Here is a 17,710-nt window from a genome sequence, read left to right as displayed (position 1 = left end):
ATAACATTCCTGAAATGTGCCGGCAATGTTTAAAAGCTGGATGGATAAAACACCTAAGAAATGAAGAAGCATATTTTGAAAAGATTGTTAGTTTTTGGAAGATGATTTGCACCAGATGTATGTTAGTATTTAAATTGTTGCAATAGTTTTAAGGTTTTACAATATTCTGTAAGAGAAAGTTGACAAACTTATTTACTTTTTAAAGCCTGCATTATTTACCACTCCTATCCCTATTGCAAATTATTCACACCACACAATCTTCACACATCTTGTAACAGTGCAGTATATAATTCAATTTGCCATATTCCAAGCTTAGCTGGACATCACTATGATGACTGACAAAGCTGTAAGAAAATTAAAAATTATCAAGGATTTAGTGCTCACAGGAGTCCAGTGGGATCCCTGGATGACTGTAGACCAGAATTCTGTAAGTATGTTGTGCCGACCTGAACTGGATATAATCTGTCCAGGGGTCAACAGAATGGGTTGATGTGGGAAGTACAAGGTTACCAGAGCTCAGTGTTAAAATTAAAATTGTTTTAACATTATATAAGAAAGAGGAGCAGGAGTAAACTATCCAGCCCTTTAAACCTGTTCAAGATAGATCTTTTAGGTCAACACAATTTTCCTGCACTATCCCCAAATTCGTTGATTTTTTTAATATGTAGTATTCTAACAATCTCTGTTTTGAACATGTTCAGTGACTGAACCTCCTCAGGAACTGGGTCAGAGATTTCTGAAGATTCACAACCCTCTGAATGATTAAATTTCTCCTCATCTCAGTCCTAAATGCTCCTTATTTTCTCTGTGGATGTGTACAAGACAAAAATCATGACACAGGGACATAAATGTGCTGAAACAGAAGGCCAATTCCTCCTTAAACTATTGTATAAATGAAACAGCTGTAATTTCAGGAGACTTTTGTTTATTGAGAACTCTTCACTGCATGATGCTTGTCCGAAAGGCTTTCTCGTGTCAGCTTGTTCCATAACCCCGGTGGCTGTTGACTCTCAACAGTTACTACTTCCATCCTTATTGGAGAATATGAAAACATTCCGACCGCATAATGAATTATTGTAGAAGTGCAGCATTTGTAAATTTTACATGCCAACAAGAACGATCATATAATGTAAACATGTTTGTTCTACTCTGCTCTACTTTAAAAAATGTCAACATGCTTTCATGCTTGATGTGGTAACGCACAACTATTCTCTAAACTGTGTTGTGGTATTGTACTCTGAGGAATAGATTTAAATGATCAATTGATTTAACTTATAGCCTGCGGTCATCCCAAATTTAGTTAGAAGTATCTATTTTCCATTTTGATCTGCTAACTATATGTTTTTAAAAAAACAACTCTTTATTCTTGTGTGGATTTATCTCTCTGCTTCCAGTTTATCCTGCCACATTCCCGTGGAAGTTCTCATGGGCAAACTCGGATTATCCGGAATAGCTACTCCAAACCTTATTACACAGAGATGATGACTGAATGCTTCCAACTCTGGAAGCAACTGGAAGCTGAAGCTAATGTTGAACTATTCAGGTAAATAAGCACCAAATATTCCCAGATTGGGGCATTTCAGAAATAAAACAAAATGTTTGAAATTATACAGCAGATTTTTTAAAATAAGAAAATGAGCTTTTCAGGGTATAATAGGGGAAAAGGCATTGCAAGGGTTAAATGGCGCTAAACTTTTCTATTACGGTACTTTTCTGGCAAATCTCACTGCACAGTATGGCCTGTTGATATCTGGCAGATTCAGTATCACATTATTTCTTGCAAGAACTGTCTATAGCCTTAATTTTTGACTTGTTCTGTGTCTGTGGGATTTGTGACTTTGTTCATTTTTAAAGTATTAAATACAAATTCCCCCTTTTACTGTTTATCACGTGAAGCTTTGCAGGATTGCACCCCAGGGTTGCTGATCTACAGGTTAATGACTTCAGTTTGTAGTTTTCTTTAGTTGGAATGAGGAAAATGTTACAACCTAAATTTACTTTGCAGTTAGAACTCCTTGTCTCCTTAAAGTCCACAGTTCTGTCCTCAGCCATAAAAACAGTAAACCAGCATAGAAATTGCTTGTGTCAGGTCTAAAAATGGAGCAATCCTGTACTTGACCGTAGCAGTTGCTGTGCACATGGCTAGATGGATTTATTTGCAGTTCTAGTTTTTGAAATGTATCCTGGTATGTTTTGGTCTTTCTTAGTGTAGAAGGACTAGGAAGGACATAGATGCACCATAGACATGTAAATGAATACAAGAAACAAGGAGTGGGTCACGCCCTCTACTCAAATGACAATAACGCATCAGTTGGACTTTGTACATATAGTTTTCACTGATGTTTAAATAAGATCATAATTGTAATGGAATCAGCTGTGAACTATTAATAGACAGTCCTTCTGTACTTCAAATTTATTACTTCTCAAAGTAGTTAACATTAAAACAAAATGATATTTGGAGTGTAGTGACTATTGTTACAAATGCAAATTCACTATCTTGCCAAACCTCCTGTATGGATGTACTTAATTGAAATTACTTTGAATGAATGAAGTGAATGTATGTATGGATCAGAAGAATAGTCATAGATCCTCCCTTCTCAAAACTGTGCTAATGTGTTCACTGCAGCCTAAACTTTGTGTGATTTTTGAAACACATAATAAATTTAAAAAAGTCAACCTGAGGATCCCAGTTCACTGGAAGCAAAGGCATTATCAATTTTGTTCACAGTGAGATGGCATCATTGAACAAAAACATGATGCAATATAAACATGGCAAAAATCAAAATTGGACTATCTGAATTTTGAGGTAGGCTTATTGGTGAGGCTAACTGTTAATATAGGGCAAATCAGACACCAACCACATATGCACAGCAAGAAGTGGCTGCACAAGTGGTTTTAACCTTACAGAAACATTACCCTTCTGGGGTTTTGGCAAGAAATTCTGCATTGAAATATAAAAATATAATAGATTTTCTCCTTCAATCATTTCACAATGCTTGTTGTTGGAAAATATGTTCTCTAGTCCGGGCAAATATAGTCCTATGATTCACATTCCTTTATTCAATTATGTTTTGAGCAATTTAGAAGTTAGCTCCTTTTCCTCTGAAGAATGCAGATCATACTAATTTGGAGTAGGTTCTAGTCAAACCAACTGAGTCACATACTATTGCTCAGTAAGTTTCTGAGTTAATCCTAGGTGTTCTATTTGTGCTTTTTTTGTTTATTTCTATATTGCACCATATTATACCATGTAGCCAATCTGAATATTGATGGGTAAGTGTTTCTGTAAAATAAGAATGGAAAACTCATTCTTTTCAGCCAACAGCCTTTAACATTTTTAAAATTTGTATGTTAGCTGTAAATTTATTTTTTTAATTTTAAATAGGCTACATCAGACTGGAAACAATAAATTTATTCACTTTCTGCTTGATGCATTACTTAAATCACTATTGTTCACCCTGTAGAAAGTAGTAATTGTTCACGTTCTATTAAATTCTCTGTTGAAAATATTAATCATGTACCAGAATGTGAGTTTCTCGTGAATATATTTCTTTCATGTTAACAACTGAGGCTAAAATTTAAGTGGGTAAAACCCTTTGAATGCCCACTTAAATAGCTTTTTAATGTATTTTGAGAGTATATTTCGTGAGTTTTCAACAAATTGGGGTTTCATTTTTTAAAAAGCTCAGAACAGTTCAACTTGCAGTCACAAACACCCAAGGCTGCCTGACATGCAACAGACCAGAAATAAATTTCTCATGGACACCATGTTATCTCACAGGAGTAGGTAGATGCTCATTGATTCCAGAGAAATACATCCTGTAATGGCAGCTGGTATTGCAAGGGACCTACAAAATAAACCCCATGTTTTCTAATTATGCAGCTACACCACCAGTATTGTTCAATTCCCCTGGTTAATTAAGTTTGCCTGCTATCTCACTGTTCAGTACTTATCTTCAGTAATTGTGTTTGTAGGATTTCTACAGTTTCAGTCGGGGCTGCATTATTCATTGTACACCACAGAAAAGTAATACTCTTAACAGAATTTTGACTTGCTTTGAATTGCATTCATTAAACAGTTTCAGACTCCCAAATAAAGGGACATTAGTCAAAATCACAGGAACTGCCAGCATAGTCTCTGCCCAATGTTTCTTTCTAAGTATTGGTATACCTATCCCCTTCCCCTAGTTCTACAATGCTATATTAATCAACTGTAGTTGAAGTGAGTGCCTCAGATATTGAGACCAATATACATTTTATGCTGGTTAGGAGACGTGTGTTTGTGAGTGGAAGATTGTGATTTAATGGTAATGTCACTGAGCTAGTAATCCGTAAACCAAGGTTAATGCTCTAGGGTTATTAGCTCTGCTCTGTCCATAGCAGCTGGTGGAATTTAAGTTCAGTGAATTCAATCAGGAACTTAAAGATAGTTTCAGTAATGATGACTGTAAAACTGCCATCATGTGTTGTAAAAACCATCCGGTTCACCAATATAATGAGGAGAGGACCAGGCTATCTGGCCCATGAATTGAGGGATCTATTTTAAATGCACATGTCATTTTAACCAAGGGCCCTGATGATGACTCAGGTAAGTGATTGATAAGTTTTGTTTTTAAAGTTTTTTTCTTCTGGATCAAGTGGAGAGAATTTCCCTCCTTTTGGCTCCACATCCATTTTGAGCCTTTCCTGCCCTGGACATCTTGTCAGGTGATTCTTTTCAAAGCTGACGGTATCTGTTCAAGTATACAAGAGACAATAGCAGCCATGTTTCAGTAGAGCATTGGAAACGTTGATAAACCATGACAGACACTCCATGAAGTTTTGGGGATGAAATAGTGGACAGGTGGTGCAGATTACCAGAGAAGGCAGTTATTGTTGGCTCAGTTAGCAATGATATCATTTGAGTGAGATCTGATGTTTTCCAGGGGGCAGTGAAAGAACATAAGAAATGTGTTGGCTTCCAGACCTTTGAACCTCTCCACATTCAATGAGGTGACTTTCTACTTCAACAGCATTTTCCTGCACTACACCTTTGATGGTTTTAATATAGAGAAATATATAAATCTCATCCTGAACAAACTAAATGACTAAGAGTCCACAGCCCTCTGAGGCAGAGAATACCAAATGTCCACCACCCTCTGAATTTAAAAAAAAGTGCCTTCTCATCTCCATCCTATATGGACTGACCCTTATTATAAGACTGGTTTGATATCATTTTTCTTGCCCCTCCCTCCTCTCACCTCCCAACCCCACTCAGCCAACCAGTGGAAACATACTTGTACATTCCCCCTTTGAGCCCATTTAGCACGTTTGAATAACAATGCCACTCATTCTTCTAATCGCCAGAGAATATGGGTTACTTTATTTAAGTTATGCTCATAGGACAATGCCCCCCATGACAGAGATTAGCCTGTTGAGCCTTTGTTGCAGAGGCCAAGACAGTACATAGTTTTCCAGATGTAGTTTCACCAAAGGTTCCTCTTGTAACAAAAGGCCACATGGCATTTATCATCTTCATTGCTTGTCGGACTCCTGTAATTTTCAGTGATTCATGAACAACGGCACCAAGTCTTTTTGAAGTACAGCATTTCTGAACCTCTTACTGTTTAAGAAATGCTGTACATTTCTGGTATTTTTTATTAAAGTGGATACCCTTGCATTTCTCCACATTATACTTCACCTCCCAATATGTTACCTGCTCACAAAAAGACATAGGGCTCATTGAAGTTAAGGTTGGGGAGGTATCATTGGTTACAGGTTTATGATGTATTTATAAGGTACTAGGTAGATGTTAATGTAATTAATTCTGGACATAAAAACCTGGTTGGCAGCTCAGGTGTCTATTGCACACCATGGTCCATTTCCTATCTAGTGAAGTCAATTAGAGTCAGAGAGGAGACCATAAGACAATAGGAGTGGAAGTAAGGCCATTCGGCCCATTGAGTCCACTCCGTCATCCAATCATGTCTGATGGACATTTCAACACCACTTCCCTGCACTCTGCCATTGTGCTTAATTCCCTGCGAGATCAAGAATTTATCAATCTTTGCCTTAAAGATATTTAACATCCCGGCCTCCACTGCGCTCCGTGGCAATGAATTCTGCAGGCCCACCACTCTCTGACTGAAGAAATGTCTCCTCATTTCCATTCTAAACAGAGCCCCTCTAATTCTAAGGCTGTGCCCATTGGTCCTAGTCTGCCCGCCTAAGGGAGACAAATTCCCGGCATCCGCCCTTTCTAGGCCATGCATTATCTTGTAAGTTTCTATTAGATCTCCCCTCAACCTTCTAAACCCTAATGAATACAATCCCAGGACCCTTGGCTGTTCATCATACGTTAGCTCTACCATTCTAGGGATCATCCATGTGAATGTCCGCTGGACACGCTCCAGTGCCAGTATGCTCTTCCTGAGGTGTGGGGCCCAGAACTGGACACACTACTCCAAATGGGGCTTAACTAGAGCTTTATAAAGTCTCAGTAGCACATCGCTGCATTTACATTCCAACCCTCTTGAGATAAATGACAACATTACATTTGCTTTCTTAACCACAAACTCAACCTGCAAGTCAACCTTCAGTGAATCCTGGACTAGCACTCCCAGATCCCTTTGTACTTTGACTTTATGAATTTTCTCACTATTTAGAAAATAGTCCATGCCTGTATTCCTGTTTCCAAAGTGCAAGACCTCGCATTTTCTCATGTTGAATTTCATCAGTTATTTCTTGGACCACTCTCCTAAACTGTCTAAATCTTTCTGGAGCCTCCCCACCTCCTCAGTTGGCCCAACTTTGTATCATCAGCAAACTTTGCCAGAATGCTCTCAGTCCCCTCATCCAGCTCACTAATATATAAAGTGATCAGCTGTAGCCCCAACACTGAACCCTGCGAGACACAACTTGTCACTAGCTGCCATTCTGAAAAAGAACCTTTTATCCCAACTCTCTGCCTTCTGTCAGACAGCCAATCCTCAATTCATGCCAGTCACTCATCTCGTACACCATGGGCCCTCACCTTACTCAGCAGCCTCCTGTGAGGCACCTTATCAAAGGTCTTTTGGAAATCTAGGTAGATAACATCGACTGGGTTTCCCTGGTCTAACCTACTTGTTACCTCTTCAAAGAATTCTAACAGGCATGACCTCCATTATGAAATCCATACTGACTTGTTCTAATCCGACCCTGCACTTCGAAGAATTTACAAATCTCATCCTTAACAATGGATTCTAGAATTTTACCTACAACTGAGGTTAGGTTAATTGGCCTATAATTTTCCATCTTTTGTCTTGATCCTTTCTTGAACAAGGGGGTTACAACAGTGACTTTCCAATCATCTGGGACTTTCCCTGACTCCAGTGATTTTTGAAAGATTACAACCAAGGCCTCCGCTATTTCTTCAGCCACCTCCCTCAGAACTCTAGGATGTAGCCCATCCAAGCCAGGAGATTTGTCAATTTTTAGACCTTTTAGCTTTTCTAGTACTTTCTCCTTTGTAATGGCCACAAATACTCAACTCTGCCCCTTGACTCTCTTTAATTGTTAGAATATTACTCATGTCTTCCCCTGTGAAGACTGACACAAAGTATTTATTAAGTTCTTCAGCTATTTCCTTAACTCCCATCATGTGCTTTCCTGCATCAATTTGGAGCGGCCCAATTTCTACTTTTGCCTCTCGTTTGTTTTTAATGCATTCAAAGAAACTTTTACTATAATTTCTAATATTACTGATCCTCTCCTTCGTTATTTCTCTCTTTGTTATCCTCTGTTTGTTTTTGTAGTCTTCCCAATCTTCTGGTTTCCCAGTGCTCTCAGCCACTTTATAGACTCTCTCTCTTTCTATGATACAGTTCCTGACTTCCTTTGTCAGCCATGGCTGTCTAATTCCACTCCCCACCCCCCACCCCCCCAATAATTTTTCTTTTCTTTGGGATGAACCTCTGTACTTTGTCCTCAATTACACCCAGAACTCCTGCCATTGTTGCTCTACTGTCTTCCCCGCTAGGCTCTGCTTCCAGTTGATTTTCCTCTCTCATGCGCCTGTAATTACCTTTATTTATCTGTAACACCATTTCATCCAATTTTGCCTTCTCTCTTTCAAATTGCAGACTGAACTCTACCATATTATGATTGCTGCCTCCAAAGTATTCCCTTACTTAAAGATCTTTTATCAAGTCTGGCTCATTACATAGCACTAAGTCCAGAATAAACTGCTCCCTGTGGCCTCCATCACCAGCTGTTCCAAAAAGCCATTCTGTAAGCATTCCATGAATTCCTTTTTTTTTTTTGGATCCACCAGCAACATAATTCACCCCAGTCCATTTGGATATTGAAGTTTCCCACGATCATCATGACCTTGTCCTTCTGACATGCCCTATTTATTTCCTGGTACATCTTGCGCCCCTGGTCCTGACCACTGCTGGGAGGTTTGTACATAACTCCCACTATGGTTTTTTTGCCTTTGTGGTTCCTCAACTCCACCCACCCAGACTCCACATCATCTGACCCTATGTCATTCAGTGCCATAGATTTAATTTCATTCTTAACTAACAAGGCAACATGCCCCCTCTGCCCACCTCCCTGTCTTTTCGATAAGTTGTAAATCCTTGGATGTTTAAGTGCCAGTCCTGAACCCTCTGCAACCACGTCTCTGTGATGCCTACCACATCATAATCATTCAGGATGATTTGTGCTGTTAATTAATCTATTGTTACAAATACTACGAGCATTCAGGTAAAGCACCTTAATGCTAATTTTCTTATACTCATGATTTCCATCATCTCCAGTAATATGTCCTAAGTTATCCTTCCTTTTTACTTCATTCCTAGTCTGCCTTGAACTTAAACCCTGCACGCATGCTAACCTGCTGCTTATCTTCCTACTTGACTCCATACTTGCTGTTGCTTTCCCTTCCCCACCCCCGACTCTCAAGTTTAAAGTCAAAGAGGTGACATAAAGTCATAGAGAGTCATGGAGATGTACAGCACGGAAACAGACCCCCTGCTCCAACTCGTTCATACTGACCAGATATCCTAAATTAATCTAGTTCCATTTGACAACATTTGGCCCATATCTCTCTGAACCCTTCCTACTCATATACCCTTCCAGACGCCTTTTAAAACCACTTCCTCTGGAAGCTCTTTCCATGCATGCACCACCCTCTGTGTGGCAAAATTTGCCCTTTAGGTCCCTTTTAAATCTTTCTCCTCTCACCTTAAGTTCTGGACTCCCCTTCTCCATGGGAAAGACCTTGTCTATTTATCTTATCCATGTCTCTTAAAGGTACTCTGAGGAAAATAGACATCAAGGGCGGTTAGATAGGTAACATGTGTGTGACCATGACATGTGAAAGTCAGTGCTGAGAAGTTTGAGGTAATGTTGATTAGATTAGATTAGATTCCCTACAGTGTGGAAACAGGCCCTTTGGCCCAACAAGTCCACACCGACGGGTAACCCACCCAGACCCTTTCCCTGTGACTAATGAACATAATACTATGGGCAACTTTAGCATGGCCAATTCACCTAACCTGCACATCTTTGGACTGTGGGAGGAAATCAGAGCACCCAGAGGAAACCCATGCAGACATGGGGAGAATGTGCAAACTCCACACAGACAGTCACCTGAGGCTGGAGTCGAACCTGGGTCACTGGTGCTGTGAGGTAGCAGTGCTAACCACTGGGCCACCGTGGTAGCACGATCAAGGGAAGAAAGTACATCTTAAATATACAAATATAAAGGAGGTGTAAGATAAGAGAGACCCAAGGGAGCTTCAGTGGAAATCTTTGAAGATAGTAGAATCAATTGACAAAGCACTTAATAACACACATGGGACCCTGGGCTTTACAATTGGCAACACAGACAAAAGCCAAGAAATTAAACTAAACCTACGTAAAGCAGTAATTTGTCCACCTTTGTCACATCGTGCCTAATCTGGGCAGCAGATTTTAGAATGGACATAAGACAATGCTGGATATGTTGAGCAGGGCTTGCAGTACGTAGAAAAAGAGGGTTCTAATCAGTGACCCTCTGACAGAACCACCCCAGCATTTTCTGTTTTTATGTCCAATTTTCAGACAAGGTGATGATGGCAGAATCCCTTCTGAAACATAGAAAATAGAAACAGGAGTAGGCTAGTCAATATGAGCATGGCTGGTCATCCAACACTGTAAAGGATGTTAAGTGAACCAGATGGGTTTTTAATGACAAATAATAATTGGTCACCATTACTGCAACTATCTTTGAAGTCCAGATATATTAATTAACATTAAATTCCACTTAGTGACCATAAGACAAAGGAACAGAAATTAGGTCATTCAGCCCATTGAGTCTGCTCTGCCATTCAATCATGGCTGATAAATTTCTCAATTCCATACTCCTGCCTTCTCCCTGTAACCCTTGACAATCACCGTGGGCAGCACGGTGGCACAGTGGTTAGCACTGCTGCCTCACAGCGCCAGAGACCCGGGTTCAATTCCCGCCTCAGGCGACTGTGTGGAGTTTGCACATTCTCCCCGTGTCTGCGTGGGTTTCCTCCGGGTGCTCCGGTTTCCTCCCACAGTCCAAAGATGTGCAGGTCAGGTGAATTGGCCATGCTAAATTGCCCGTAGTGTTAGGTAAGTGGTAGATGTAGGGGTATGGGTGGGTTGCACTTCGGCGGGGCAGTGTAGACTTGTTGGGCCGAAGGGCCTGTTTCCACACTGTAAGTAATCTAAAAAACCTATATATCTCTGTTTTAGGTATACTCAATGACTTGGCTACCACAGCCTTCTGTGGAAATGAATTCCATAGATTCACCACTCTCTGGCTGAAGAAGTTTTCCCTTATCTCTCTCCATTCTAAGAGATCCTCCAATTGCTTTAAGGCTGTGCCGTCGGGTCCTAGACTTTCCTACCATTGGAAACATCTTCCCAACGTTGACTCAGTCCAGGTCGTTCAGTAGTGGTGGGATTTGAATCCTTTTAGACTGTTGTGGTGGGATTTTAATCTTCATTAAACTTCTCCCCATTGAAAAAGGTACGCCGGGTTGAATAAGCTGTAACTGGGCTTTTAATATTGTCCTGACTGCTGTACAGCCTTGGTGGCCATGGAAGCTTAATTTTATAATCATGAAAGGTCACATTCCTCTCTTAAGATAATTAAAATGTACATCATAAGTCTATTTATGATATTTCTATTTCTAGCTTTATCCCATTTAAGGCCAAATAATTTATTCCACTGTGTAAATTTTAAATTTGGTGCCTTTTTCTTTCTAGTTTGATATTTTCTCGTAGACGACAATGTGATTGGTTACGAATAATATTGTGGTTGCTAGATGTTCAAGATTCCTTATAGAAAATGCAGGAAAGAAAGATGAAATTCTTGCTAACATGATGGCTAAATTTTTGTGGACATTTTTCTTTGATGTCAGTGATGAGTGTCCATAACCCTCATAGGAACATTTTAAATGGGCTAAGTTTAATTAAAGCTTGACTCATGTTGTAGGTGGCTGTTAATTATCGAGCAATCTTTTACTGCAGTAAGATGGATGGACAGATGAAAAAGTTAGCAAAAGGCAGTGGTGGCAATACAAATATTTCCGCAAGGCTCGGGTTAGGTGCGAGTATGGAGGGGATGGTGCATAGAATTTTATTCAATTTAATACTTGTGTCAATGGAATCAATTGGTGAATGTCATAAAGGGTGGCATGGTGGCTCAGTGGTTAAAATGTGATTGGTTACCCTGGTTCGATTCCAGCCTCGAATGACTGTCTGCGTGGAATTTGCACATTCTCCCTTTGTCTGTGTGGGTTTCCTCCGGGTGCCCCAGGTTTCCTCACACAGGCCAAAGGTGTGCAGGTCAGGTGAACTGGCCATGCTAAATTGCCCATAGTGATAGGTGCATTACTAGGGAGTAGGGGAATGGTTCTGGGTGGGTCACTCTTCGGAGGGTTGGTGTGGACTTGTTGGGCCGAAGGGCCTGTTTCCACACTGCAGGGAATCTAATCTAATCTAATCTAATCTAATCTAATCCTAAATGAAGCATGCCACAGTGAAGACCTCTCCATCTCTCTGTCAGGTGCAAACAACTCTTTATCCAAAATGGATCTGTGACAAACAACAATGGATTAAAGTTCTTGTTTTCTGCACTGATATGATGAATTTGTTACTGGAATCTCAAATGTTTTGTGTTACGGGTTCATCATAATGTAAACTCAAAATGCCAGACCATTTCTTATTTTGCCTGTTTTAGACCATGTTGTATGTTCTCGTCCTACATAGCAATATGTCAGTTAAGAACCACATAACACCAGGTTATAGTCCAACAGGTTTATTTGGCGGCACTAGCTTTCGAAGCGCTGCTCCTTCATCAGGTAGTTGTGACGAAGCAGCACTCCAAAAGCTAGTGCCTCCGAATAAACCTGTTGGACTATAACCTGGTGTTATGTGATTCTTAGCTTTGTCCACCCGAGTCCAACACCGGCTCCTCCAAATTATATCAATTAAGATATAGATGCAATTTTAAAAATCTTCATACTGAGTTTGGGTGTAAATATTCTGACTAATTTTTTTATCTCCTTCAGTCAATTCATACCGCATTCACATTGCATTCATAAATTGCTTTTTCTGTTTTGACACCTTATATGATTCCTTTCTCTCCTTGTTAGCTAACCTTTCTCAAAGAAAACTTAGCCAGTGTCAATATTGGTTTTACTGAATAGCAGGCAGGATGTTATGATATGTTCAGATTTATTGCCTTCCTGCTTCTGCCCTGTACTGAACAAATATTCATAGCTGCTATCAATACAGCTCTGCTTTAAAGAGCAGTAAAGGGCTCTCCACAATTTTTTCTTTCCTCCGTGATCAGGCATTCCCACCTTAAGCCACTGGAACCAGAGAGAAAAAAATTATCCAGCAAGGACTTTTGTGGGCTGAATAAGGCCAAGGGTGAAACCAGGCAATTCCACCTGGAAGACTTAGTTGAAGTTGCCAAGAAAGAATACCAACCCCCCTTTATCCTCCAGGCAGTCTGCACACTAAATGAGTGGATGAGGAATAGAACAGGAAGCAAATCAAATGTACCCAAAGCTCCCCTAATGCCTCAGCTAGTTAAAGGATTGAATGGTTGATGCAGTGCAACTGAAAGGTTCCCAGGTTTAATCCCCAGTGACCCCTGCTAGCTGATCTCACATAGGGTAACATCTCTCTACTGCAATAGGGAAATTCTATTAAAATTAATGAAATTAATCTATCATTCATTCATCAAGGACTGAGCTTGCCCGAAAGTTTGATCACTGGCTAAGATCATTGACCTTTCAACTCCATTAGCACGCACAATGGAGATTCCGATATGAAGAGTCAACACTTGGGTCAAGAATCTATGTTGCCTGCAACTGTACACCAGCAAGCATCAACATCCTCTTGAAAACAAAGAGGAGAACAAGAAACTTCTGCTTTAGTTGTACTGGCATTACCAGGCTAATGCTCAAGTAAAGAAGACAAATGAACACTTCTGTTATAATGTGACTAATCTTGTGTTTATCTGAAGACAAACAGGTTTGTTGGTTCTTGGCAAAGAAGGGAACCCAGAATTTCAAGCCATGAAGTCAACATTGGTCAACAACCAGATTCCGATGGAGAGTTTCACATCTGAAGAACTTTCAAGGAGATTTCCAGCAGTAAACCTTCCAAAAGAAGAATCTGCTGTTCTTGATAAATCAGCTGGGATCTTGTATGCTGATCGAGCGTTGAAGTCTGTCCAGGTAATGTACATTCTTTCACAGGATATTAAATCAGCTCAGATCATTCCCACTGTTTGAACATAATCAAAAGTCAAGCAGAATCGGACCATTCTGCTCATAGTGGTGACATTTCTCTAATTAGTCACCGTCTGGTGATTATGTTTCCTTGAGCGTTTTTGTGGCTTTTGTTGAGTGAATTCACCTGCCTACCTTGCGTAGTTTGAGCATTGTTTCATACCACAATTTCCAACTCTAATCAGACTTCATGATACTGGGACAGTGACAGAATAGAAATGAGAGGAAGGAATATCATGGGAATTTAGCAGTACAAGGTTCAAACATGCCAGTTGTAGTTTACCTGGGTGTCGAGGAAATATGATACCTTTTGATCAATTCCTTTGGTGGATATTTATCCAAAATCTCTCAAACTCACCAATACAATTCACCCTCACTCTATCCAATGAATTACCATGGGAAGCAATCACTATCCTCTATGTAATATAACACACAGGATACAATTGAATAGCCTTCTGAGATTTGTCACAGTTATTGGACTGTTTCCTTATCCCATTACTATGGATTCATGAGACAATCTTATTAGCAGTCTCCAAAGTAAAATTCATCTGCTTTAGCTAAACAGGCATTACCCTGAAGTATTCTGAACAGCAACTGTTTGATATTGATCTCCTGTAAACTTACTCAGGTGATGATTCAATACTAATTCAGCAGTAACTATGTTCTACACAAGTGTATGCTTATGAATTAATTTAGATACTTATGACTTAGTTATTAGTGTGTGTATCTTAGCATGGAAGCATGCTAAGATTCTATTTTGCATTCACTGAGATTTTATACCATTCACATTCTAAAACTCTCTTTGGACCCAATTTGCCTTGAGTAGAAAAACGCAGAAAATTACTCTTCCTTCAGTCCTCCCTGACATTGAGATGAGGCAGCAGAACAAGCTAAGCACATTCACTTATGGCCTAAGTTTGGAATGCTTTTGTTCCTGGGCCTTGGTTATTAGTTGTCTGGAAGAGAATGCTTGGTAATTAAAGGTACTTGCTATCTCTATTGGAATGCTCACAGACCAGTCACAAGGAGTAGGTTCCGGGAGGTCATGCAAGAGTGGTCAGGAGGACAGAAACAATTTGTGGTGCTGGAAGGAGTATTCCTGATACTCATGGCCTCACACAGGACCACTGCACACTTGCTTTGGAGGTTCCTGTCTGTCTGCAGACCTGATTCAGTTCAGTATGAAAGGCAGAGCTACTTCATTGCCAGAATTCACAGAATTTTGCTTTTATTCTGTCAGAAGCAGATACAGAAAAATGCTGGAGAAACTCAACAGGTGGAAAGAGAAAAATAATTAATATTTTGAGTCATGATATGACTTCTTCTGAAAAACTGGCAGAACTCGCTTGACTAGCTTAAAAGAAGCACTCTCTGATCTCGCAGGGGGCTTGTAAAGGTGCTCACCTTCTCCCTGAAGCTGTCCCCGCCTTCTGTCAGCTACTGGCTTTCCTGTCACATGGTTAAACAGGTCAACTAAGGTCAGACCAGACTCATTATAACCGAGTAAATTGCTAAGCCGCTACCGGTCCCACTTCCATTAAATTGCAAAATAGGTGGGTAGAATTTTAGCTCCTGACCTGGCCCCAACACACCTATTTTGGGGTGTTAAAATCCAGCCAGAATATCTGAAATGGAAGATGTCCCATTCTCTGGAACAGCATCCCTGTCCTTAATAAGCATTCAGAATCTGGAGGTGATTGAGCAGGGTCAGGTCACTTCAGGGCACATGAGTTTGAAGAAACCTTTGTGGAACATCATTTTTTAAAACAATGTGTGCATCTCGTGACTTTTTGCTTTAAAATATATAAAGGCTTGTGCACACTTCTGGTGGAGGCCCAAGGAGAATCGGGAGATCACGCAAATATGGTGAAACCGGGGAATGTAGTGAAACATTGTCCAATATTAAGAAAACTAGATTAGAAACTAGTATTGCATACAATTTTTTTTAACGAGAATGGACAGAATTCAGACAGCAAGGGAAAGAAATAATGACTAAAGAGGAAACTAGAAACAAACAAAATAACAAATGCAGAAGCTATTATGGTCCCCACAGAGTTTCAATACTTTTAAAGAGAGAGTTCAATTCCTAATGTCCAACTCAATGGACCACACGATAGGATTTTGCATTTTCAAAGTCTTACTGTAATTGTAAAAATAACAAATTAAACAATACTTGGTAGGCAAATAATACATTAAAATACAGGAAGGATACCTCCTTTAATTTCCCATAAAGTGACCAACCCTGCTACGGTAATGCTTAGATCTTACTTACAGCATGCTCTTAGCTTCTAACAGGCTGCCTTTCTTCCTGTTTCACTGAGAAATAAGTTTGTTTCCCTTGGTTTTCTGAAATTGCCCAAATTGACTTCCAGCAAGAAGGCCCACTCCAACAACTCCTTTCTCTTCCAGCCATCCCAGGGTGAAGTTTCACTTTCCTTAAGTTACCACTGGTGTCATCAACCAGAGCATGTGCTTCCAACACATTCTGCCTGGTCTTTATTTCCTGCTCTTGTCTGGGGCTAACTATGTCTGTCTCTCTCTCTTTCACATTCTGCATCAATTCAGGGTCCTTCAGTCAATAAATCTGCAAGCAGCAAGAATATTTGCATCTCCTTTTGTATTCTGGTCTTAAATCTGACACATTTCAGTTGAAGTCAAAAAGTGTGGTGGTGGAAAAGCACAGCCGGTCAGTCAGCATCTGAGGAGCAGGAGAGTTGACATTTTGGGCATAAGCTCTTCATCAGGAATCACATGACTGTAGAAGAGGTTATGCTTGAAACATCGACTGTCCTGCTCCTGGGATGCTGCCTGACCGGCTGTGCTTTTCCAACACCACATTTTTTGTCTCTGATCTCCAGCATCTGTAGTCTTCACTTTCTCCACATTTCAGTTGGACTTGACCCTAGGGCCACAATCCCCTATGCACCTACGTCAATTAGGTTCATCATTGGACAGAACTAGTGGGAAGCCACATGTGGTTTTCCACTATTCCATTTTTCTAGAATTAAAGGAGACAATTTAAAACATAACCCTATTATAAAACTTCATATTCACACATGGTGCAATTCAGTCCTCTGTTCATTTAAAAATAGTATCACAGATAGAAAGGTTAATAGGCTAAGATTTGTTTAGTAGTTTGTGGGAGGTTAATGTTTATCCATTTCCTTTAATTTGTTGGCAACTATTTTTTAATTAATGGTTCAGTGGTGCTGAGAAATCAAAAGGTTAGTTTTATCAACTTTGCAATGACAAACATAATTTTCACATAGGCATGCACAAGTGAGTAAATTAGTACTGTGTTTGTTTTAAAATTGGTCAGCTAGACTTACAGGAGTCTTATCATTTTAAATAAGCCTAGAGATTAACCTCAACACAGTGTATTGATTTATTCACCATCAAGATACTGTTTGGTTCATGCAGTGAGTAAGTGTCTAAACAATGATTGATTTTTCTACTGTTCATTGTACATTTTCATCAGGATTCCACTTTTTCCAGTAGGGATACTGACTGACTTAACTCTTGATCAGCCAGGCAGAGCATAATAAAGATCAGGCACATATTGCTGCTTCTATTAAACTATTAAAGAATATATGCCAGACCTTATCCGAAATAAACAGTTTGGCCAGACTTTTTTTTCAACTTTTCAATGCATTCTGAAATTAGGTTGGTTGAAGCTATTGTTGATAGAGATTTAATGTTGTAAAACTTTCTGGTGCTCAAGGCTTCATTTTGTGAAGTCGACACCTGTTAACACTTAATATGTAATGAGGAATTCCAACCTAAAAGTACAGTTTGCAATGTTTTGTATAGGAACAGATTCTGAGGCAGTGCTGAAAGATTGTTTTCTTATTGTCCAGAGATGTGTATTAATATGAAGGCAATGACTAGACTGTATGAAACGTCTCTTGCCTCCTCCCTTGAGC

At 39.8% G+C, this 17,710-nt stretch overlaps 1 protein-coding gene across 2 annotated transcripts in view; it reads left to right on the top strand.

Moving 5' to 3' along the window:
• The window catches only part of pipox (pipecolic acid oxidase), a 57,995-nt gene that overhangs the window by 13,408 nt on the left and 26,877 nt on the right, over positions 1 to 17,710 (top strand). For both annotated transcript variants that reach the window (XM_043718456.2, XM_087977361.1), the window contains 2 exons: positions 1,395 to 1,543; positions 13,520 to 13,733. In XM_043718456.2, coding sequence (XP_043574391.2) covers positions 1,395 to 1,543; positions 13,520 to 13,733 — 363 coding nt within the window. The remainder of the gene's footprint in view (positions 1 to 1,394; positions 1,544 to 13,519; positions 13,734 to 17,710) is intronic.

Source organism: Chiloscyllium plagiosum, unplaced genomic scaffold, assembly GCF_037043375.1.
Source record: "Chiloscyllium plagiosum isolate Xiang-an unplaced genomic scaffold, Cpla_swu_hap1 HiC_scaffold_31, whole genome shotgun sequence".
NCBI classification, from domain to species: domain Eukaryota; kingdom Metazoa; phylum Chordata; class Chondrichthyes; order Orectolobiformes; family Hemiscylliidae; genus Chiloscyllium; species Chiloscyllium plagiosum.
Note: the sequence above shows the minus strand (reverse complement) of the source record. Positions and strands in the feature narration are given on the sequence as shown.